The 22,778-nt window shown below is 38.2% G+C and overlaps 1 protein-coding gene across 1 annotated transcript in view; it reads right to left on the minus strand.

Annotated features, from left to right (window-relative positions):
- Window positions 1-22,778, minus strand: part of OtopLc (proton channel otopetrin-like c) — a 275,886-nt gene that overhangs the window by 40,420 nt on the left and 212,688 nt on the right. Inside the window, exons 3-4 of the mRNA XM_073976956.1 lie at window positions 20,047-20,844; window positions 5,107-5,224 (exon numbers count right to left, since the gene is read on the minus strand). Coding sequence (XP_073833057.1) covers window positions 5,107-5,224; window positions 20,047-20,844 — 916 coding nt within the window. The remainder of the gene's footprint in view (window positions 1-5,106; window positions 5,225-20,046; window positions 20,845-22,778) is intronic.

A 22,778-nucleotide genomic window follows, 5' to 3' on the forward strand; every position in this document is an offset into this window, starting at 1 on the left:
TATCAATATTTACTTTGATATTTAACAAACCTTAATGTATATGTAAATTTTTTTTACCAACTAAAAATTAAAATATCGATAAACCAGTTTGTTAATATGAAAAATATTTAATCGATTGAAAAAATAAAGTTCAACAAAATTCTTAGTTAATATGAGAATTGCTTTATTTTGTTCCACAAACATCCCAGACGGGACAAGGGAGACTTCTCTCATATCAATGAGTGCACCCCAATTCATATTAGCTCAATGATATGGGACCTACTGTTTATCGCCGAGTCCGAACGGCGTGTCTTACGACACCACTTTATAGAGAAGTTTTACATGGCTGAAATACTCAGGAAATGTGGTCAACATTACTGAGGGGTATTTTACCACCGAAAAAATTGAAAATTTTGATGTTGCCTGGACGGGGAATCGATCCCACGACCTTCTGCGTTCAAAGCGGGTGTGCATACGATTGGACTACGGTGGCACCCATGAGAATTGATTTATCTAAATAATTTCTAATGAAAACTACAACATTTTTTATCGACGATTGTCAATATGAACATTACTTTTATCGGCAAAAAATTAACTAAAAATTAATCAGATTTTTGAATTTTTTTATCAAATGGTTACATTTTTTTCTGTGTAGGACAACTGTAGATGACCAACCAAGTAAGTTTAGAATATAAAGCCGTTCACTGAATCTTTGAATTTAAACCATTCAAAGGAAGTCGTGAAAGATCCGATATTTTCAATAGCATTTGAACTAATTCAAAAGAAAAAGTGAAAGATCAAACCCTTTGGCAGTAAAATTTTATTATTGTTATTTCCCCAACAACTACAAAAATTACATATATATCCTGAACTTATCACATTGATATGAAAACTCAATAAAACCGAAGTTAAGTTCGATGACAAAATAGGTATAGAAATTGATTATGGTGGAGCTCAAATGATAGTAAATATCAAATTCCTCATCCTCTAACTGAGTATAATATAGTTTTTGCCTAAATGTTTTCAAAGTTTTATATATTTTTATACGGGCAAAATGTGCCTCATCGAAATAAGGGTTTTAAACCCCAAGTATTTTTGGAGGAAATCCGTTTCCGACAATTTGGAGTCGATTTAGCAATATCCGTCCGTCTGTCTGTCTGTCGGGCTGAAGCGCACGATATCTCTCGAACGGATGAGCCGATTTGGTCCAAAATTTGGCCTTCGTAATATTTTATTCAAACTTAGTTTACGTTCGAAGGTGGGTCTTATTGGTCCACTCCTTCAGCTACCTCCCCCACAAAAGTTCGAAACAGTTCGGAAAAATTGTGCGAACGATACCTCGTGAAGGTCCATACTTTTCTCCTCGTGAAATTTCTTCCAGACATATATAAGGTTCCATGATTGACACTATCGTTCCACTCCTTCGGGTACCTCTCACACAAAATTTCGGAAAGGTTTAGTTTAGGACCTGCTCTCGAATCGCTTCGGTTTTTTGTTGTAACAACTTGTATTCGCTGTCCCCCATTACGACGGTACGAGTTTTATCAATATTTGTTCGAATATTGTTCATATAAGAATAAAATAAACCATGTGTTAATAAATGTAGGGAAAAATTATGCCCGAAGTCGGAGTTGAGTTATTTTTTTCGGCTCAGACTCTCCGAGTCCAACAAAATTGCTCAACTCCGAAACCCTGGTTATTATATACATTTCGGTTTCGAGATGGCAGTTATTTGGTATTTAGGGTTCTCAGTGGTCAGAAAGCTTCTCCATTAATAATTGTGGACATAGGTCCACATTTTGATATAGCCCTTATATAACGGTGCAACCCGACTTCAGGTATTTTGATGTTTTCAGCTATATTTTGTTGACCGAATTAGCTATAATTTGGCATTTAGGGTTACTAGTGGTCAAAAAAAATATTCACCAAAAATTTTAGAAATAGGTCAACTTTTTGGTGTAACCCTCATATAACGGTACCGCTGATCGTATTAGATAAATTAGGTATTTGTGGACCCCAGTGGTCAAAAAATCTCTCCGCCTAAGATTGTGAGCATTGGTAAATTCGTAACAGAAAGAAAATAACGCTTTTTTACTTGTTATATCCTCCACCATATGGAGGGTATAATTAAATTTGTCATTCCGTTTGTAACACATCGAAATATTCGTCGGAGACCCTATAAAGTATATATATTATTGACCAGCATAAAATTCTATGTCGATTTGACCATGTCCGCCTGTAGGTCAGTCCGTCCGTCTCTCTGTATGTTGAATCAATCAAGAGTCAAAATTTGGTACAGAAGTTTTTATTACTTGGAGGATGGTTGGTATTGAAAATAGGATATGTCGGTCCACGTTTTGATATAGCCCCCATAGAACGGTACCTCCCGATTTTCGGTATTTTTAAGGTTTTAGCTTCATTATCCTACCAAAATGGCTAAAATATGGTACGTAGTCTTCTTTAGGGGTATACAACTTTCCCCCAGAATTTTGTCGGTATCGGTCCACACCTTCATATAGCCCCCATAGAACGGTACCTCCCGATTTTCGGTATTTTTAAGGTTTTAGCTTCATTATCCTACCAAAATGGCTAAAATATGGTACGTAGTCTTCTTTAGGGGTATACAACTTTCCCCCAGAATTTTGTCGGTATCGGTCCACACCTTCATATAGCCCCCATAGAACGGTACCTCCCGATTTTCGGTATTTTTAGGGTTTTAGCTTCATTATCCTACCAAAATGGCTGAAATTTGGTACGTAGTCTTCTTTAGGGGTATAAAACTTTCCCCCAGAATTTTGTCGGTATCGGTCCACACCTTCATATAGCCCCCATAGGACGGTACCTCCCGATTTTCGGTATTTTTAGGGTTTTAGCTTCATTATCCTTCCAAAATGGCTGAAATTTGGTACGTAGTCTTCTTCAGGGGTAAACAACTTTCCTCCAGAATTTTGTCGGTATCGGTCCACACCTTCATATAGCCCCCATAGAACGGTACCTCCCGATTTTCGGTATTTTTAAGCTTATTGCTTCATTATCCCACCAAAATGGCTGAAATTTGGTACGTAGTCTTCTTTGAGGGTATAAAAATTTCCTCCAGAATTTTGTCGGTATCGGTCCACAGCTTCATATAGCCCCCATAGAACGGTACCTCCCGATTTTCGGTATTTTTAGGGTTTTAGCTTCATTATCCTACCAAAATGGCTGACATTTGGTACGTAGTCTTCTTTAGGGGTATACAACTTTCCCCCAGAATTTTGTCGGTATCGGTCTACACCTTCATATAGCCCCCATAGAACGGTACCTCCCGATTTTCGGTATTTTTAGGGTTTTAGCTTCATTATCCTACCAAAATGGCTGACATTTGGTACGTAGTCTTCTTTAGGGGTATACAACTTTCCCCCAGAATTTTGTCGGTATCGGTCCACAGCTTCATATAGCCCCCATAGAACGGTACCTCCCGATTTTCGGTATTTTTAAGGTTTTAGCTTCATTATCCTACCAACATGGCTGACATTTGGTACGTAGTCTTCTTTAGGGGTATACAACTTTCCCCCAGAATTTTGTCGGTATCGGTCCACACCTTCATATAGCCCCCATAGAACGGTACGTCCCGATCTTCGGTATTTTTTGGGTTTTAGCTTCATTCTCCTACCAAAATGGCTGAAATTTGGTACGTAGTCTTCTTTAGGGGTACAAAACTTTCCTCCAGAATTGTGTCGGTATCGGTCCACACCTTCATATAGCCCCCATAGAACGGTACCTCCCGATTTTCGGTATTTTTAAGGTTTTAGCTTCATTATCCTACCAACATGGCTGAAATTTGGTACGTAGTCTTCTTTAGGGGTACAAAACTTTTCCCCAGAATTGTGTCGGTATCGGTCCACACCTTCATATAGCCCCCATAGAACGGTACCTCCCGATTTTCGGTATTTTTAAGGTTTTGGCTTCCTTATCCTACCAAAATGGCTGAAATTTGGTACGTAGTCTTCTTTAGGGGTATAAAACTTTCCCCCAGAATTTTGTCGGTATCGGTCCACACTTTCATATATCCCCCATAGAACGGTACCTCCCGATGTTCGGTATTTTGAAGGTTTTAGATTCATTATCACACCGAAATGGCTGAAATTTGGTACTTAGTCTACGTTGGTATTATAAAACTTTTCCCCAGAACTTTGTCGGTATCGGTCCATGCCTTCATATAGCCCCCATAGAACGGTACCTCTAGATTTTCGGTATTTTGAACGTTGTGGCGTCAATAATCCACCGAAATGGCTGAAATTTGGTATTTAGACTTCGTTGGGGTACTCAAACTTCCCCTTTAAATTTGTCGGTATAAGTCCACACCTTCATATAGCCCCCATGGAAAGGTACCTCCCGATTTTTCGTATTTTGAAGATTGTGTCTTCAATACTCCACCAAAATGGCTGAAATTTGGTATTTAGTCTTCAATGTGATATAAAACTGTTCGCCAGAAATATGTCTGTACAGGTCCACGCTTTCATATTGCCTCATTTTTGACTAAAATTCGCCGGTATAGGTCCACGTTTCGATATAGCCCCCATAGAATGATACCTCCCGATTTTCGTAATACTGAAGATTGTGACGTCAATATGCAACCGAAATGGCTGAAATTCGTTATTTCGTCTTCCAAGAGTTATAAAATATTCCAGAAGAGTATTTTTTAAGTTTTAGCCACATTCTCTTACCGAAATATAGGAAATTTGGTATTTAGTCTTCTTTGAGCCTAAAAATTTTCCGTCAGAAATTTGTCGGTATAGATCGACGTTTTGTAATAGCCCCCATAGAATGGTGCCTTAAATTGTTTTACAGAAATTGCTGAAATTTAGTATTAAGTCTTCTTCATACACGAAAGGAAACTAATTATTCCATTTTACTTCAATACAACTTGTGGTGGAGGGTATAACAACTTCGGCCTGGCCGAACTTAACGCCGTTCTTACTTGTTTACTTTTAAAATTAGGAACCCATTGATTGTCTATGACAGAGGTTACTTACTTGTCGACAAAGCGTATTGATTAGTTGTTACTTCTTATATTTCAATGTGTTGAGTTCTGTTTTCTCTTCATCTATAACATACATTTTTACATTCTTGAAATTTTATACTTACCTCGTAGAATGAAGGTGGAATGTATGTTGAGATAACTTCAGCCATTGGAAATGCAATACCCATAACAACCAATATTTTTCCATACAACGCTGAGAATAACGTTGCCAAAGCATCACTCCTGTAAATATGAAAAAAAAAGAAAATTCATATTTAATTAAGGTCCGAACTGTTTCCGGATTTTTATATTTCTTAAAAAAAAAAAATAAGTTTCCATGTCAGATCGTAAAAGTATAAAAATTTGTGTAAAATCTTTAAAGTACTTTACGTCGGGTATTTTTGACAGCAAAAATATTTTTTCAACGAGTTATAATTTGAGAGTAGTCGTCTGAAGGGGATATATTTAATATAGGCACATCTTCCTCAAAAGTCACCTTTGAAATGGTGAGGAGAAGGAGGGATATGTGAAATTTGAGTGATATCTTTCAATGGGATCCATTACAATCTCATGGACTAACATAACCTGACCAGTAGATGTACTAGCTATTAGAGCTATCTTCTCATCAGTACAGCAAATGTGATGAAATCAGTAAGACCCATGCCAGCCCCTTAGTTCGTGAACAAAACCTACAGTTTATTCTCTATTTAAGACCTTATAAAGGGTGATAGCATAAAATTCCAAAAACAATTTCGCAATTTAACTTAATTTAAAACAATAGCCAAAATTTTCTGTTTACATTTCTTATCTCGAACAAGCCAATCAGTATTTTCAGTGCGTTTTCAAAATAATCCACAGACATGTCGTCATTAGGGAGGAGATAAAAACTTTGCAAATACAAATCAACACTCATCGCCTGTAGACAATGATTTTGTAATGAATGAATTGACACAGACAAAGATGCAACCAGAGAGTTCTACTCTGGGGAAATGGGGAAACCAGAGTTAAATAAAGCAGTTAAAAGGATTCCTTTCATGCAGCACCTACACACACGCACGTCGAAGTGGCAACTAAGTAAAAACCATCTAACCGCCACGAACAACAAAACAATCATGTCACGCAATCAACAAAGTAAAGCAACAAATATCACACATTGTTCGCACACTGCAAATGACAAAAAGCAGCAAAAAAGGACAACAAAAGCTAAATAGAAGTAATAACAAATAGAGAAATAAAAATGTATAGTGAAACAAAAAAAAACTACAACAAACTAGGAAGAAGTAAAAGAAAAATAGTTTTCTTGTTGTTGTTGTGCTTCTATTAAGTTCGTGACTATGCTCAACAATAGCTAACAATTATGATAGTGGGCTGCATGTATGCATGCATTTAAGTATAAAAGCTCAATAACAAAGGACATGCACAGGACTTCAGGTAGTAACACCACAACAATAGTTACATATGAATTTGCATATATTTGAGTAAAAGGAATAAAGGAGTGCCATCAAATCATATTCAAATTTATCAAAAGAATAAAAATGTTTGCATTCACACGCACACACACAATTAACAAACAAACCTTCCTAGTCTGAAGGAAATAAACGCTTCGCCATTGCACATTCATCACTTTATATGTGTAGTTAATTATGTTGCCAGAATAATGCTGAATGATTAGGATAGGTAGCAAGTGTTGTTTTAATTATAAAAAACCGCATAAATTTTAAGAAAAACATTGTTGCTCTAAGCTTATATGGAGGTGTGCATTTGAGATTTCTTTCTACGCAGAAAAGAGAATTTGGAAACAACAACAAATAACAAGGGCGACATAAGAGATGGGAAAGGTCGTAAATGACTTTTACATGACAATATCCAGGATTACTCTTTGTTCCTCTGCTACGAAGAATAAAAGCCAACTTCTCTATATATTAATAATAAATATCGGAATATAGAACGAATATCTCAGCTTTCCATTCATGTATGATTTTGGGAGTAGCTTAAAAGTTGCGAAGATTTTGCAAAGACAAGACGGACAGGCTGAGTGACGGACATGTTACGGTCACTCTGTCTGTCCACCCGTCCGGTGTCCATATAAACCTTGCAAAATTGAGAACTTTTACTCTACATTTTAATGTCAGCAATTTTTTGCATTATTCCAAAAAGAAGAACACAATTTCTTTAATTCGAAACTTTGGACAAACTCCAAAACTCCACTGTACTACACTTTTATACATACACCAATCGGTTTTGTTGGAGTCCATGGAAGATGAAAATACCTTCTGGTTTTTCGATCGCTTTATAAAGTGGTTTTATAACGGTAAATGTAAATAAACGGGTTTTTCTTGGTCAGATTAATTTTTATGACAATAAAATTGGCTTTTTCAGCTTCTTCAAGAGCGTTTTATACCCTCAGCATTTATGCTAACGAGGGTATATACACTTTCATACGGGCAAAATGTGCCTCATCGAAATAATGGTTTTAGACCCCAAGTATGTTTGGACGAAATGTAAACAAAAAAAAAAAAAAACATTATTCCACAACATCCCATACGGGACAAGGGAGACTTCTCTCATATCAATGAGAGCACCCCGATTCATATTTAGCCCAATGATATGGGACCTACTGTTTATTGCCGAGTCCGAACGGCGTGTCTTAAGACACCACTTATGGAGAAGTTTTTCAAGGCTGAAATACTCAGAAAATGTCGCCAACATTACTGAGGGGTATTTTGCCACCGTTGAAAAATGTTTGATTTTGCCTAGCCGGGGAATCGAACCCCCGACCTTCTGCGTGCAAGGCGGGCGTGCATACCATTGCACCACGGTGGCACCCGCGTGTTGGACGAAATGTGTTTCAGACAATTTGGAGTCGATTTAGCAATGTCCGTCCGGCTGTCTGTCTGTCCGTCTGGGGCGCACGATAACTCTAGAACGGATTAACCGATTCGGTCCAAAATTTGGCTTGCGTAATATTTTGTCCAAACTTAGTTTAAGTTCTAAGATGGGTTATATACGTCCACACCTTCCGGTACCTCCGCAACAAAAGTTCGAAAATGGTCGGAAAAATTGTGCGCACGGTCCACTCTTTCGGGTAACTCCCACACAAAATTTCAGAATAGTTCAGTTTAGGACCTGTTCTCGAATCGCTTTGATTCTTGTTGTACAATTTTCATCAGGGGCAAGTCCATACTTCCTGAAAAAAGGCCTGAAACGTGCAAAATAACCCCTATGACACCGTGTGTAGTGGCCGGAGCGCAAGATAACTCTCGAACGGATCTGCCGATTCCGTCCAAAATTTGGCCTTCGTAATATTTTGTCTCGTCAAACAAAAATAACACTATACAAAACGCTGATACTACCCGTGCTAATGTATGGCTTCGAAGCATGGGTACTTGCGCAAGCAGATAAGGCAGTGCTTGGTGTGTTTGAGAGGAAAATTCTTCGAAAGATCTTGCGAAAGATTCTTGCGTTGACGGTGAATATCGACGTCGTATGAACCACTAGCTATATAAGTTATACAAAGACATGAATATAGTTAAACGTATCGAGATGCAACGATTGCGTTGGCTAGGCCACATCATGAGAATGAGCGATGATGAACCCGCTAAAAAGGCGTATGAATACATGCCACATGGCGGTGCACGCAGAATCGGCAGGCCTAAGCTTCGATGGAGCATACAAGTGGATGAAGAAATGAAAAGGCGCGGTATTCCAAAAAGTCAAGCGAAAAACAGAGAGGAATTTTCTTAGTTCGGTCTATGGAACAAATGTTCGTAATGGCCAACTAAGTAAGTAAGTAATATTTTGTCCAAACTTAGTTTAAGTTCGAAGATAAGCTATATCGGTCCACTCCTTCAGGTACATCGGCCATAAAAGTTTAAAAATGTTGAGAAGAATTGTGCACACGATAACTCTTGAAGGGAGTGACCGATATACTTTACACATCCTAATGTATCTACCAGATATAGACCAGGTTCGAATATGGACTATATTTGTCAGCTCCTTCTGGTACCTCCCACACAAAAAGTCGGATAAATTCACTTTAAAACCTGCTCTCGAGTCACGGTGATTTTTGTTGAAACAACTTGCATTCGCTGCCTTAATTATGACGGTAATAGTTCTTTCAGGGGCAAGTCCATACTTCTTGAGAAAACAGCCCGAAAAGTATAAAAGAAACCCCTATGGCACCATATGTAGTGGCTGGAGAGTACTATAACTCTAGAACTGATCAACCGATTTTGTTAAAAATATGGCCCTCTTCATATTTTGTCCAAACTTAGTTTCAGTTCGAAATGGGCAATACCGGTCCCCAACTTCCGGTACTTCCCCCAATATTTAAAACTAAAATGGTGTGAACGATATCTCATGAACGGGGCAACCAATTTGGTACAAACTTTGGATATCTTGTCCAAAATTAGTTTAACTTCTTAAATGGCCCATAATGGTCATCTCCTTAGGATACATCCTTGACAAAAGTTCAACATTTATGTCTGCAGTTTTGGGTCTGTTCGAATATCCTTTGGAAATGTATACCGATGCTGTTTGTTGTGGTCCAGTTTTCGGCAATATTATTTTATCCCAGGGCAAGTTCATGCTTCCTGGCTTACTGGTCCAAAAGTTATACGATGACCCACTGAAATGACTAGTGAGCGCGATATCTATCGAAAAGATGGACTTCTATAATGGACTATGTCGATCCATTCCTTTAAGTACCTCCTCCGCAACATTTTTGAGCTTTAATCCTAATCCACATTTTTGTCGACAAGTTCAAATGCCCAAAAAATATCACAAGATATAAAGACCCTAAATACATTCAATGTGAAATGTCCAATTCACATAGGCTGAGGGTATATATCAGTCGGCAAATTCGGCCGATACTTTTTTACTTGTTAATATTATGCAAAATAAATAATAATTTCTACGTTGGTGCACTGCACCTTTTCAACTACCCTGCCAAACTTACTCAACTAACTTCAGTAGCTTTGTGGTTTCAACCCATCGAAGCAGCCACATTCCTAGAACTGGAGATAGACCCAGAGCCAGATTATTCTTACTGTTACAACAACAACTTTCAACTATTTCACATTTTTATGAGATAAATGGTCATACCTTATCCGCCTAAAATTTTTTAAAAACTAAAAGCATTCCTACAAAATTGTAAGCTTCTTTATACTTACATAATTAGTGAATGAAAAAAATTCCAGTTATTAACTTCAAAGATTGTTACATTCCAAAAAGAAGTCATAAATCTTTCCATTCAGCAATCAAATACAAACCATCTTACATGTAAACCTGTGTATGTGTTGGTTTGTTTGGATAATAAATGAAAAGAATAGACGTGTGAATATGCAAAACAATATGAAACGGAATGCAAAAAAGGGCGATGGCAGAATGTCTGTAAAACCAATCTAAGGCAATAAAACGACAAATAAGCGGATGATTTATGGAACTTTCTTCAAGTGTTTAAGTATGTGTTTGTATAGGTGCATGATTATGTGCTGAGTTGTCGACAGTAGCAAAGTGTATTTCCTGAGTAAATGTGATTTTTCAAGTAGTCAGACAGTTTTTTGATGATTGACTGAGTCTATGACAACTATTATCGTGGAAAAATTAAGTTGAGAGGGAAGATTTGTAAAAAAACCAGTAGATAATTGAAAGCCACGTTAGCCGAATTACCCATTAGATAGTAATGTAAAGAAGCATTCTTCTGCATTACGTAAAACTCATTACAAAATAATGAATAACGGTGGTACGAATTGTGTCTGTCCGTCTACAAAACCAATGGTTTTAATTTCGAGGCTCAATGTAGACAAAAAAATAAACAAATACGATGAGTTGTTTAACAGTGGCTCATCGTATGTGTTTAACCCTTTATTGCATCTTTTTTCTTTCTTGACGAAATTAATGGAGGTGACAGATTTCGAGTTCCTAATTACAGAAAAAATAGTTAAAAATTCTTTAGTATGTATTTTTGGTATAATCTGAGCAAAATGCGAATTTACTTTAAATATTTCGTCATGTAATATTTTCTATACTTTACGATTTTTTCTTCAAGTAATATTTTGAAAAAATCACAAACTTTTTAATAACGATATTTCAACTCATCCCTTTTTAATCTCCAGAATCTTTAATATAAACAAGTGAGCAAAGGCTATAGTCGGGACGGGGCCGACCATGCGATACCCTACACCACTACCCCTATGCATAAGCTTTTCACTGGTAAACATTTCTTTTAGGGAATATAAACCGACTACCACCAAAAATAATATGCCTCCTTGTCTCTGGGACCCCCATAAGCAACCAACATTTCGTGACCATCCAATCAAAATTACGACCTGTAGCTTGATTGCAAAAAATGGAAGAATTGGATGCATTACCGACTATTGTGGTATCTTCCTTCGCCAACCTGCTTTACACCAATGTAAAGGTAATATTTCTTCCATTGACAGGCTTTGCCGTTGGAATACCCCTACTAGAAGCCAATATATTCACAAAGAATAAAACTTTGAATTTGTCTCCAAATGAGTCTTTCCCCATTCCGACCCCTAAATATTATCCGACTATCACAAAAATCAATAGGCTTCTTCTTATGTGGGACCCGCATCAACTCCCAAAAAATTCGTGACGATCCGATCAAAATTGCGACCTGTGCCGTGATCACAAAAAAATCGGAAAATAGGATGCAGTACCGACTATTGCGATATCTATGTTGTTTGAGCAGCTAAGACAACCTCCTTTACATCGTTGTAAAGGTGATATTTTCTACTTTCCTTGCCAGGTTTTGCTTTTGATATACCTCTTAAAGAAACAGAGATATTGGCTTTGAAATAAAACGTAGACCTTTTCTCCAAATAAGTTTTTGCCCATTCCGACCCCTGAATATTATCCGACCATCATTAAAATCAGTAGGCTTCTTCCTCTGTGGGACCCCCATTAACCCCTAAAATTTCGTGACGATCCGATCAAAATTGCGACCTGTGCCGTGATCACAAAAAAATCGGAAAATAGGATGCATTACCGACTATTGCCATATCTCTGCTATTTGACCACCTATGACAACCTAATTTACATCGTTGTAAAGGTGATATCTTCTACTTTCCTTTGCTTTTGATATACCTCTTAAAGAAACAGAGATATTGGCTTCGAAATAAAACGTAGACCTTTTCTCCAAATAAGTTTTTGCCCATTCCGACCCCTGAATATTATCCGACCATCACCAAAATCAATATGCTTCTTCATCTGTGAGACCCCCATTAACCCTCAAATTTTCGTGACGATCCGATCAAAATTGCGACCTGTAGCGTGATTTCCAAAAAAATAGAAAAATGGGATGTATTACCGACTATTGCGATATCTCCGTTATTTGGTTATCTACGCCGGCTTAGTTTGCATCATTGTAAAGACGGGATCTTCTACTTTCATAGTCATTCTTTGCTTTTGGAAAAATTTCAACTAAAGCTGTGATATTTGTCAATATAATTAAAATCGCAAAAATGAAAATTGGGGTTTTATTTGCTACTATTGCGATATCTTCGTTGTTTGATCACCTACGAGCACCTTCTTTACATCATTAGAAAGGTGATATTTTCTGCTTTCATTGTCGTATAGAAGCTGAGATATTGGCTTTGGAAAAAACGTTGTCTTTTTATCCACCTAAGTTTTTTGCCCTTTCCGACCCCTAAATATTATCCGACCACCACCAAAATCAATAGGCTCCTTCCCCTCCGGGACCCCCATCAACATCCAAAATTTCGCGACGATCCGATCAAAATTGCGACCTGTAGCGTGATTACAAGGTTTAGATGGACAGACGGACGGACGGACGGACTGACGGACGGACACACAAAGCCAGATCGACTCAGCTCGTCGAGACATTCATTTTGGTATATATAAGTATGGGTCTACGACCATTATTTCGATGCGTTACAAACTTTTTGGCCAAAACCAACTTATAATACCCTTCCCACATAGTGGTGTAGGGTATAAAAATTAAAATAAATATAAAACAATATTTTTTAACGTTTTATTTCCAAACAGCGGATTTTTATCTTCAGGCTCTTTTTACTGTTAGTTACCGTTGCTTTTTTTAACAGTTATATTTTTTTATGCTGTGGACTTTAAAAAGAAGTCTTGACGCGATAAACATAGGGTAAACTTGTCCTTTTATACATTTTTTGGGGACTTAACGAAACGATGGAAATTTCCATCTATATGCAAAGAATGCAAAGGGTTAAGTGCAAATCAAAAGGTTCAATGTCGAAATTTGCTTTTCCACTTCTTTATCGATGTTTTTTATCGGTCTCTATTACGAAAAAGGAAATTGGGAAAAATGGGGAAAACGATAAAATCGGCAAAAATTAAACATGTATTTTTTGTGTTTCAACTTTTTGGTTTTTTAATTAATATTTTCCATTTTTTTAACATTTTAACCCAAGTTGATATTGATTATAAAGATTATAATAACAATCATACGCACCGGGACTCCAATGAGTGCAACTGTACGAGTTTACAGGTTGAAAATAATTAAATCGCCAGCGAATATGCTGGATAACTGTGAATTTAATGAACAACCGATATTATACGGTAAGTTAGCGTACAATTCAGCGAATGTCGGAGGAAGGGTGTTGACGATACTTTTGCTCTCCTTTAACATCCAAATTCATGGGGTCAAATGTGGGGTAAGTAACTCTTCAACATTGGGTGATGTATGGGCTTTAACAATGCAAAGTCTAGGACTTATCTTTGGTACCTATTTCATCACCAAGTGGACCCTGACCTCCCCGTGGTGTCACCTGGGGAGCAGCCTTTAACACCCGTTATAGTTAGCGAGCTAACATATGCCACGCTAACATATGCCACGATAAAAACTTGGGTTTGGGCTTCGGGTTAGTAACCCTCCATAGAAAACAGCATGCTACTATGAAAAAACAAAGGAAATGAAAAACAATGTTTTAAGGACCATGATCTGCGAATCTACACCTAGAATGTTCGCAATCTTTGTAGAAAAGGTAGTGTTTACGCATTGGCAGATGTACCTGAAAAGTACAAGACCGACATTACTGCCATACAAGAAATATGATGAATTGGGTAAGGCGTCACGGCAACACCTTAAGACGACGCACTGTATTATAGCTGTCATTACATAAAATTACATTAAAACAATGAATTAACAATGGAATGAGACTGATAGACTTCACAGCGGCAAAAAAACATAGTAGTTACGAGAACCAGATTTAAGCATCTCGATATTCCAAAGGGTACCTGGTGTTCTCCAGGCCAAAAAACAACAAATTGATTACGTTGTGATAGATGAAAGACATTCAGCGAGCGTACTGATTGTACGATCGTTCCGAGGATAAGACATAGACTCGCACCACCACTTTGTTGCGGCAAAGGAACGTACCCGTCTAAACGTTGCAAATAAAGCACGAACAGATACAACACGGAACTTAGACATCGGTAAATTGCAAACACAACAAATAGCCACAGCATATTCCACTCAACTGGCCCAACTGCTTAATTAAAGCACTCCTCGTCCCGATAACATATCAGGACAATGGCAAAACATTGCCCACTCCATACAAACAGCCGCAAAATCAGTACTTGGATACCAGAGACCTCCACCAAGGAATCCATTGTATGACCAGGAGTGACGTGCTGCTACCGAAGAGAAAAATGCGGCATAATTAACAATCAGTAGCAACGCGCAGCGCACGAGAGAGGTATCGGGACAAAAGGAGAGAGGAGAAACGTCCGCAGGAAAAAGAGAGAGATGGAAAAGCGGGAGTGTGAACGAATCGAGATGTACAGGAGACAGAATGAAGTTCGAACATTCTACCAAAGAGTGAAACATCAAACTGGCACATTCTCCTGTAGAGCCCAGCAAGGTAATCTGGTAACTGATACAGATAGTGAGCTAAGGATATGGAAAGAGCATTTTTCCAAACTGTTGATATCCAATAGCAGCGAAGACGACGAAGATACCACTGATCCAATCCCAGAAGATGGTATGGAATGTATACCACCCGGCCAAGATAAGGTAAAGACAACAATAAACCGACTGAAGAATAATAAGGCAGCAGGAGCTAATGGCCTACCAACCGAGCTGTTTAAAACCGGAGGCGACACGCTGATAAGGTGTATGCATCAGCTAGTTAACTCCATCTGGCAGGTAGAACGCGTACCCTACGATTGGAACCTGAGCATCCTATGTCCCGTCCATAAGAAAGGAGATAAGACTATAGGGGCATATATCTTCTCCCTATCGCCTATCAGATAGTGTCAGGGATATTGTGCGAACGACTAAAGCCCATGGTCAACGAAATAATTGGACCATATCAATGCGGCTTTAGACCTGGCAAGTCCACCATTGACCAGATATTTGCTCTGCGGCAAGAGATGCAGATCGACACCTACCATCTTTATTATCGATTATAGAACAGCCTTCGAAAGCCTCTTAACGCTTAAAGGTATTCCAAGCCATGCCTTAATTTTTTACCGCCGCAAAGTTCATTCGATTTTGTAAGCTGATTGTAACTGAGTCGTAAATTAAAATTGGAATGAATCTCTCCAAACAGTAGTTAAACTCTTCGTCTAACTCGTCACCACCATAGACACAACAAACAACATCAGTTGTGAAATAAGAAGAAGAATGCTATTTTGGTTTAAGTAAGCAGAACTAGAATGCCACGGCTGCAATGGAGTAAGTACTGTAATGCATAAAGCAATCAATTCGACGGACAATATTGTTAAAATACACTGCGGCTTATGGCGGTAACGTCATCAAGGTAATCGCCTGAACCTGCTCTTACGATGATGAAATTTTTTTGGTCCGAGGCTATGTCTACAATTAAGAATGTGTCACGTTCTTCAGTGTTGATACCTCATAATCTTGAAAAGGTGCTGACTATAAAAAATATAAATATCCCAGAAGGGACAGGGGAGACTTCGGTCATATCAATAATTGCACCCCGATTCATATTAGCTCAATGATATGAGACCTACTGTTTATCGTCGAGTCCGAGCCGCGTATCTTAAGACACCACTTATAGATGTTTTACATGGCTGAAATATTCAGGAAATATCGCCAACACTGAGTGGTATTTTGCCTCCGTTATAAAATTGATGTTGCCCGGCCAGGTAATCGGGTCCAAACTTTGCACATCGTATTGTTTCATCTAATAATGTATTAGGTTGGAATGTGGACTATATCGTTCCCGTCCTTCGGGTATCTCCCACACAAAATTTGGGAAAAGTGCAGTTTGACAGCTCATCTCGGATCGTTTTTATTATCATTATTTTTTTTTTTCAAAAAGTTCCTATTGCTCTGTTAAGACGTCGCATTTTTTCGGGGTCAAGTCCATACTTCCTGAGATAACGGCCCAAAGCCCCAAAACAGACTCCCTGAACCAACTAAAATGGGTAGTACGTAAAAAACCCTCGAAGGAAGAAACCGATTTGGTCCATCGAACGACTTTTTCGGGTACGTAGCACACAAAGTTTAGAAAGAGTGCTGTTTAAGGACTCGTCTGCTTTTTAATTTTTGACAACAAGGTTTGTATGCGGCCCTATTTGGTACAGAAGTTTTTATTACTGGCAGGATGGTTGGTATTGAACATGGGATATATCGGTCCACTTTTTGATATAGCCCCCATAGAACGGTACCTCCCGATTATCGGTATTTTTAAGGTTTTAGCTTCATTATCTTACCAAAATGGCTGAAATTTGGTATTTAGTTATGGCTGGGTGTGTAAAACTTTCCACCTGAAATTTGTTGGTATAAGTCCACGCACTCATTTGGAGGTTTTAGCTTCATTATCCCACCAAAATGGCTGAAATTTTAGTATCTAGTTATCGTTGGTTGTAGAGAACTTTCCACCTGAAATTTGTTGGTATAGGTAAACGCCTTCATATAGCCTCCATAGAATGGTACCTCCCGATATTCGGTATTTTGAAGGTTTTAGCTTCTGAATCCCATCAAAATACATGAAATTTGGTAATTCGTCCTCGTTAAGGATATAAAAAATCGTTCCACCTGAAATTTGTTGGTATAGGTAAACGCCTTCATATAGCCTCCATAGAATGGTACCTCCCGATATTCGGTATTTTGAAGGTTTTAGCTTCTGAATCCCATCAAAATACATGAAATTTGGTAATTCGTCCTCGTTAAGGATATAAAAAATCGTTCCACCTGAAATTTTTTGGTATAAGTCCACGCCTTTATGTAGCCCCCATAGAACGGTACTTCCCGATTTTCAGTATTTTGAAGGTTTTAGCTCCATTATTCCACCGAAATTATTAAGGCGAAGGCCATTTATAGTGATATTTAATTAATTCTCTTTCGAGTTGAGCTGTAAGGCCTTTAGAGATACATTGAAAAATTAGGAGTCTACCGAAGTCCCACGCATCCAACCATTACACTACGTTTCTTACTTGTTTTTTTTTTAATCCGCAAAAACTTCCCATGTGTAGGCACCTTTTATTGAAAGTTAGTAAAGGCGCACGGTGGCGGAACTGTCTAACTTCTACCTTTCGGAAATTCCACGGCATAGATCGTAATGTATACGGATGATTTTACGATCATTGCGTCGGGTCCTATCGTCGATGTCGTATGTGATAGATTAAATGCCTACATAGGTGACGTAGTGCAGTTCTTCCATCTGACGAAAATGAAAGTATCTGCCGCTAAATCACGGTCCACTGTTCACCACTTAGACGGCAGAAATGAAGCTCCCACACGGTGCTCTTGAATCAAATTTAAATGAAAGGTGCTTACACCTGGGAAGTTTTTTGCGGATTCTGAAACTACAATGTTCATAGATGAGAAAAATCAAAAAACAAAAAAATCGCCGGAGCGCTTTTTAAATAAATCGCGATTCAAGTTGACATTTTAGGGGTTGTTTAGGGTTTCACGATTTTGCTTAGAAACCGCAAGTCCTATCTAAATGAGACTGAAGAAGATGTTGTAGCTATGAAAATTCTCTACAAGATTGACATTCACGTTATTTTCGTAGGTTTTACCATTTTTGAGATATTGAAGTTCAAATTGGTACAATGCACTGACTGTATCGCCCCCTTATAAAACAATGTAATGAAGGGGGCGCCTTAACTAAGTTTTAATGAAAACCGCTTACACAGGGGAAATTTTTGTGAATTCTGAAACAGCAATGTTCATAGATGAGAAAAATCCAAAAACAAGAAAAAATCGCTGTAGGGATTTTTAAATAAATCGCGGTAAAAATTCACATTTTTAGGTGTTTTTTAAGTTTTCACGATTTTGCTTGCAAACCGCAATTCCAATCGAAATGGAGCTAAGGAAAATTTTGTAGCTATGAAAGTTCTCTACAGGATTAACGCTTATGATCTGTTCTCAGGCTGTACCATTTTTGAGATAAAGAAGGTCAGTTTACATTTTAGGTTTTGTTTGTTAGGGTTTCGCGATTTTGCTTGAATACGTCAAGTCTTATCGGCATGGGACCTGAGAAAAACTTATAGCTGTGAAAATTCTTTACAAGACTGGCTTATGTAATTTTTCCTAGGTTGTACCTTTTTTTCAGATATACAAATTTAATATGGAAAATGCAGTCATAACATTGTTTTATAAGGAGACGATACAAAATTGAATTGAATTTGTATTGTCCCAATTTCAACTTCTATATCTCAAAACTTGTAAAACCTACGAAAATATCATTAAGGTCAATCTTGTAGAGAATTTTGACAGCTACAACATTTTCTTTATTCTCATTTAAATATGACCTGCGGTTTCTAAGCAAACTAGTGAAAACCTAAACAACCCCTAAAAATGTCAACTTGAATCGCGATTTATTCAAAAAGCGCTCCGGCGATTTTTTTTTTTTTTTGATTTTTCTCATCTTTGAACATTATAGTTTCAGAATACTCGAAAATTTCCCAGGTGTAAGCACCTTCCATTTAAATTTGATTCAAGAGCACCGTGCCCATTGAACATAGTGGTTGATGGTGCACTGATTCCTACCCCTAACTATCCCAAAATGTTGGGTGTAACGTTCGCTAGCATGTTTAAGTCGTCCGCGCAAGCCACATCTATTTGCACTATGATCGGAAGTTGGAACCAGGTCCACAAGTCACTGGACGGCAGCATTTGGGGTGCTGACAAAGAAACCTTGTTGACCTCTTATCAGTCCGGTCTGGGGTAGGCTATGCGGGACCAGTGTGGTATGCAAATGTTAGCGCTAATCAGCGGAAAAATATTCATACCTGCCAGAATATCGCCTGTTTGGCAGTACCTGCTTGGGTGTTATCGCCGTGAGCATCCTTATCAGGATTTAATAGACATGATCATGATCTAGAGAGAGGTCCAAAGGTATAAACGATAATCTCTAGACCAACGAGCCTATCAGGCAGACTTGAGTAGCATTCACACTGCAGTCGAGAAGGCAGTACAGAGATGCATTGTGAATACCATTCATCGCACACAAGAACGCCAGTTGCCAAGGAAAACACGAGCGGTTTTAGCTCGGTTAGGATGCGGACGATGCCTCCATCTCAATTCGTATCGGGCCAGAATTGATGACACAATACCCAACACATGCCCGGCATATGTATTGGGACCACACGGCACGCTTCATTTGTTTAGCTGCCCAGGTAACCCCACTCATCTGTCTCCTGATTCTTTTTGAACGCAACCAGTCCAGATTGCAGAATTGTTGAGTCTGAATACAGAAGAACCAAACATATTTGTGTTACTACAACAACGACAACAGCAGACGCACCGACAGACAGATAGACTAAATCAGCTTAAAATTTTCTGAAACGGATGAGGCTATGTGATGGACAGAAATATTCACCATGCACATACGCACTTATAGACAAAGTTAAATGACTCGGAGAAAGAAAAACAATTTTGAAACTCGAAACTTAGAGTTAGAACTCTTAATAGGTGCTTAAAACCGTGACTATGTTCGGTATTCGTTGGAGTTTGGAATTTAGATAAAATGACGACTCATAAAACAATTCTCACATCAAAACAAATTTCACTTCACACAAAATATCACAACAACAATAATAAATAATTTCAAAATGTTAGTACTCACTTTTTAACTCTCGGCATTGGTGGATAGATGAACGAAGGACGATGTGTTCGTTTGATGGCTGGTAATACTGGATAGCTGGACAGCTGACTAGAGTGATACATTAACGCTAAATGACCGGTTTGTCGTTCGTCGCCTGTCAACTGCTGCTGTGAAGATGCGCCCGGCGAAGGAGGACCCGAACCATTGCCACCCTCACCACCGCCACCACCCCCATCGCCACCGCCACAACTTAATTGCGAGGCTACGGGTAAATTTGATTCATCAATAGTTACACGATGCTGCGAACCCGATTCACGTATACGTGCCGATAATTTGGCAGGCGATACCGACGATGTATGAGATACTGTTTCCGGTGATACCAAAAGATTTGTAGAAGGCGTCAACGTGGTGGCGGTGGTGGCCGGTGAGGTAAGAGACGCCGGTGGTGGTGCTGGTCGCATAGCTTCATCACCACTGCTGCTGGCCGCTCGTATGTGCCGGGATTCGTGTAATAAACTTGAACTGGTGTAAGAAGCTGGTACTGTGGGAGTGGGCACCGCCACACCGTGTGAATGAGGATGATGATTTTGATGATGTGGATGCTGGAATTGGTGGGGCAGATGATAGTGATGATGGCTGCTCATTTGACGACCTGTGGGTAATTTTTGAGCTGTGCTTACAATTGCCTGAGGCTGTTCATCACGATACGACAGGGATGTGGTTGTGGCTGCTGCCGCTGTCAATGCCGAAGATGCTGTGGCCCGGGTATCACTGGTTGATGCCGATGAAGATGTTGATGGCAATGAATCCGTGGCAGTACTGCAAGTTGAATTTGTACGTGACATTAGTGAGGCTAATTGAGGTCGTTGATTACTACATATGTATATTCTAATGAATGCCAGTTATAATTGTTATTATTGTAAAATTACAAACTACAGCAACAACAACAGAACCAACAACGTAGACAATGATTGCCACTACACTGCTACACTTCCCGAATTGCAGCAAAAATAAAGAAGCTACGTTGTTGTAATGCTGCCTTTTCTTTTTTTTGGTTTATTTTTTTTATTTTTTTATATTCGAAATTTTGCACGTCCGGACATAATGATAAATGGATAATAAATGATTTGGGATTTTTACTTTTCTCCACTCTAGACTACAAAATCTCCATGGACCCATGGTATTGTCTATATGGTCTCTTTCTCTCTGTCTCTCGGTGTCTGTATTTCTCCCCACCATTTCGTTTTTCGTAAATTGAATAATTGAATTGAAACACAAATAAACAAACACACATACAGAGAGAGAGAAAAAAGAATTGTGGTTGCTGCTACTGTCCGGTCACTGATAATAATGCTGCTGATTATAATGTTGCTGGTGGTGTTTGTGGAGCAGATGAAATGTCATTGGTTTCAATGCTAGGGCTGGCTGTTGCTACCGTTCTGTTGATGGTCAGCAACGGTGTTAATGCGGTGTCAATGATATTACTTATGTGTGTGTGTGAGTGGGCATGTTGAAAAAACACTAAGCTAATGTCCCAACACGATTCATTCACATGTTCATTCATATATCCAGACAGACACTCGATTGCATAAACCAACTAAACCAATGTCTATCATTCATAAATATGATTTAAGAATAAAGTTCCCTCCCCCGTGGTCGACTGCGTTTTTGCCATTATTATCATTTAGTCATTCTTTTCGCATGATAAAGAAAGTGGAAAGGGGTTTATGCCACTTTTTCGCATATCTCATATACCCAACACCACAACTATTTGTAGCTAGAAACTAATTAATCTGTCATCGGGCTCAGTATTAATATTTTTTGAGGAAAAATATTTTTATGCAGATAGTCAGCATTGCACATATTCCCACAAACATCCCAGCAGGGACATGGGAGACTGTTCTCATAAAAGTCGTATTATCTCAATGATACGGAATCCAATTGTTATCCCCGAGTTCGAGCGGCGTTTCTTAAGACACCACTTTTTGAGAAGTTTTAAGTGGCTGAAATGCTAAGTGAACGTATGGCACGTTACGCTGAGGTGTATTTTTGTCACCGTTACCCTTGGATCTGTTATCCTTTATTGCTTTCTGTCAGCATTCCTGTACTATTACCTTCAGTACCAATAGTTTTCATTGGCTTTATGTGCACTAATTTTTCTGAATGGAACAAACGTGCATTTAGTACATTACGACCATGAACATAGACTAGAAAAAAACAACAACAAACTTTATGTTTAAACTGCTAATGATGCTGATGAAAATGGCAGAAAACTACTAAAGCAGGTCATCAGTTAAAGTTCAAGTGTCGTTGTATTATTGTTCCACCTACTTGCATGTATGTATATTTTCATTCTTGGTTCGTTTCAATTCTATATTCAGTATTTCGTTAATGGTATTAATTAATGAGTATTATGACTTATGTTTTGTTAAAGTGGCAAAAAATTACCATTAAATAAAAGAAAGTAAATAAAATAACATAACCGAAAATAAAATAATGTAAAACAAAATAAATAAAATAATACAAAATGAAATAAAATAAAAAATAAAACAAAATAAAATAAAATAAAACATTGATGGCATTTTTTATTGGGATAGCTGTTAATATTTTGTTATTGTTTTTTTCTTTCAAAATATGCTGGCTTAATTCTATTGTTGTCGTTTTAATATTTTAAAACAACTAATTTATTAATATTTGGCATTGTTCGCCAAGGAGTATGGTTGGAAAGACTAGTATGTGGATATTTATTTTTC

Source organism: Musca autumnalis, unplaced genomic scaffold (genome assembly GCF_047663935.1).
Source record: "Musca autumnalis isolate F117 unplaced genomic scaffold, ASM4766393v1 scaffold_3, whole genome shotgun sequence".
NCBI lineage: Eukaryota > Metazoa > Arthropoda > Insecta > Diptera > Muscidae > Musca > Musca autumnalis.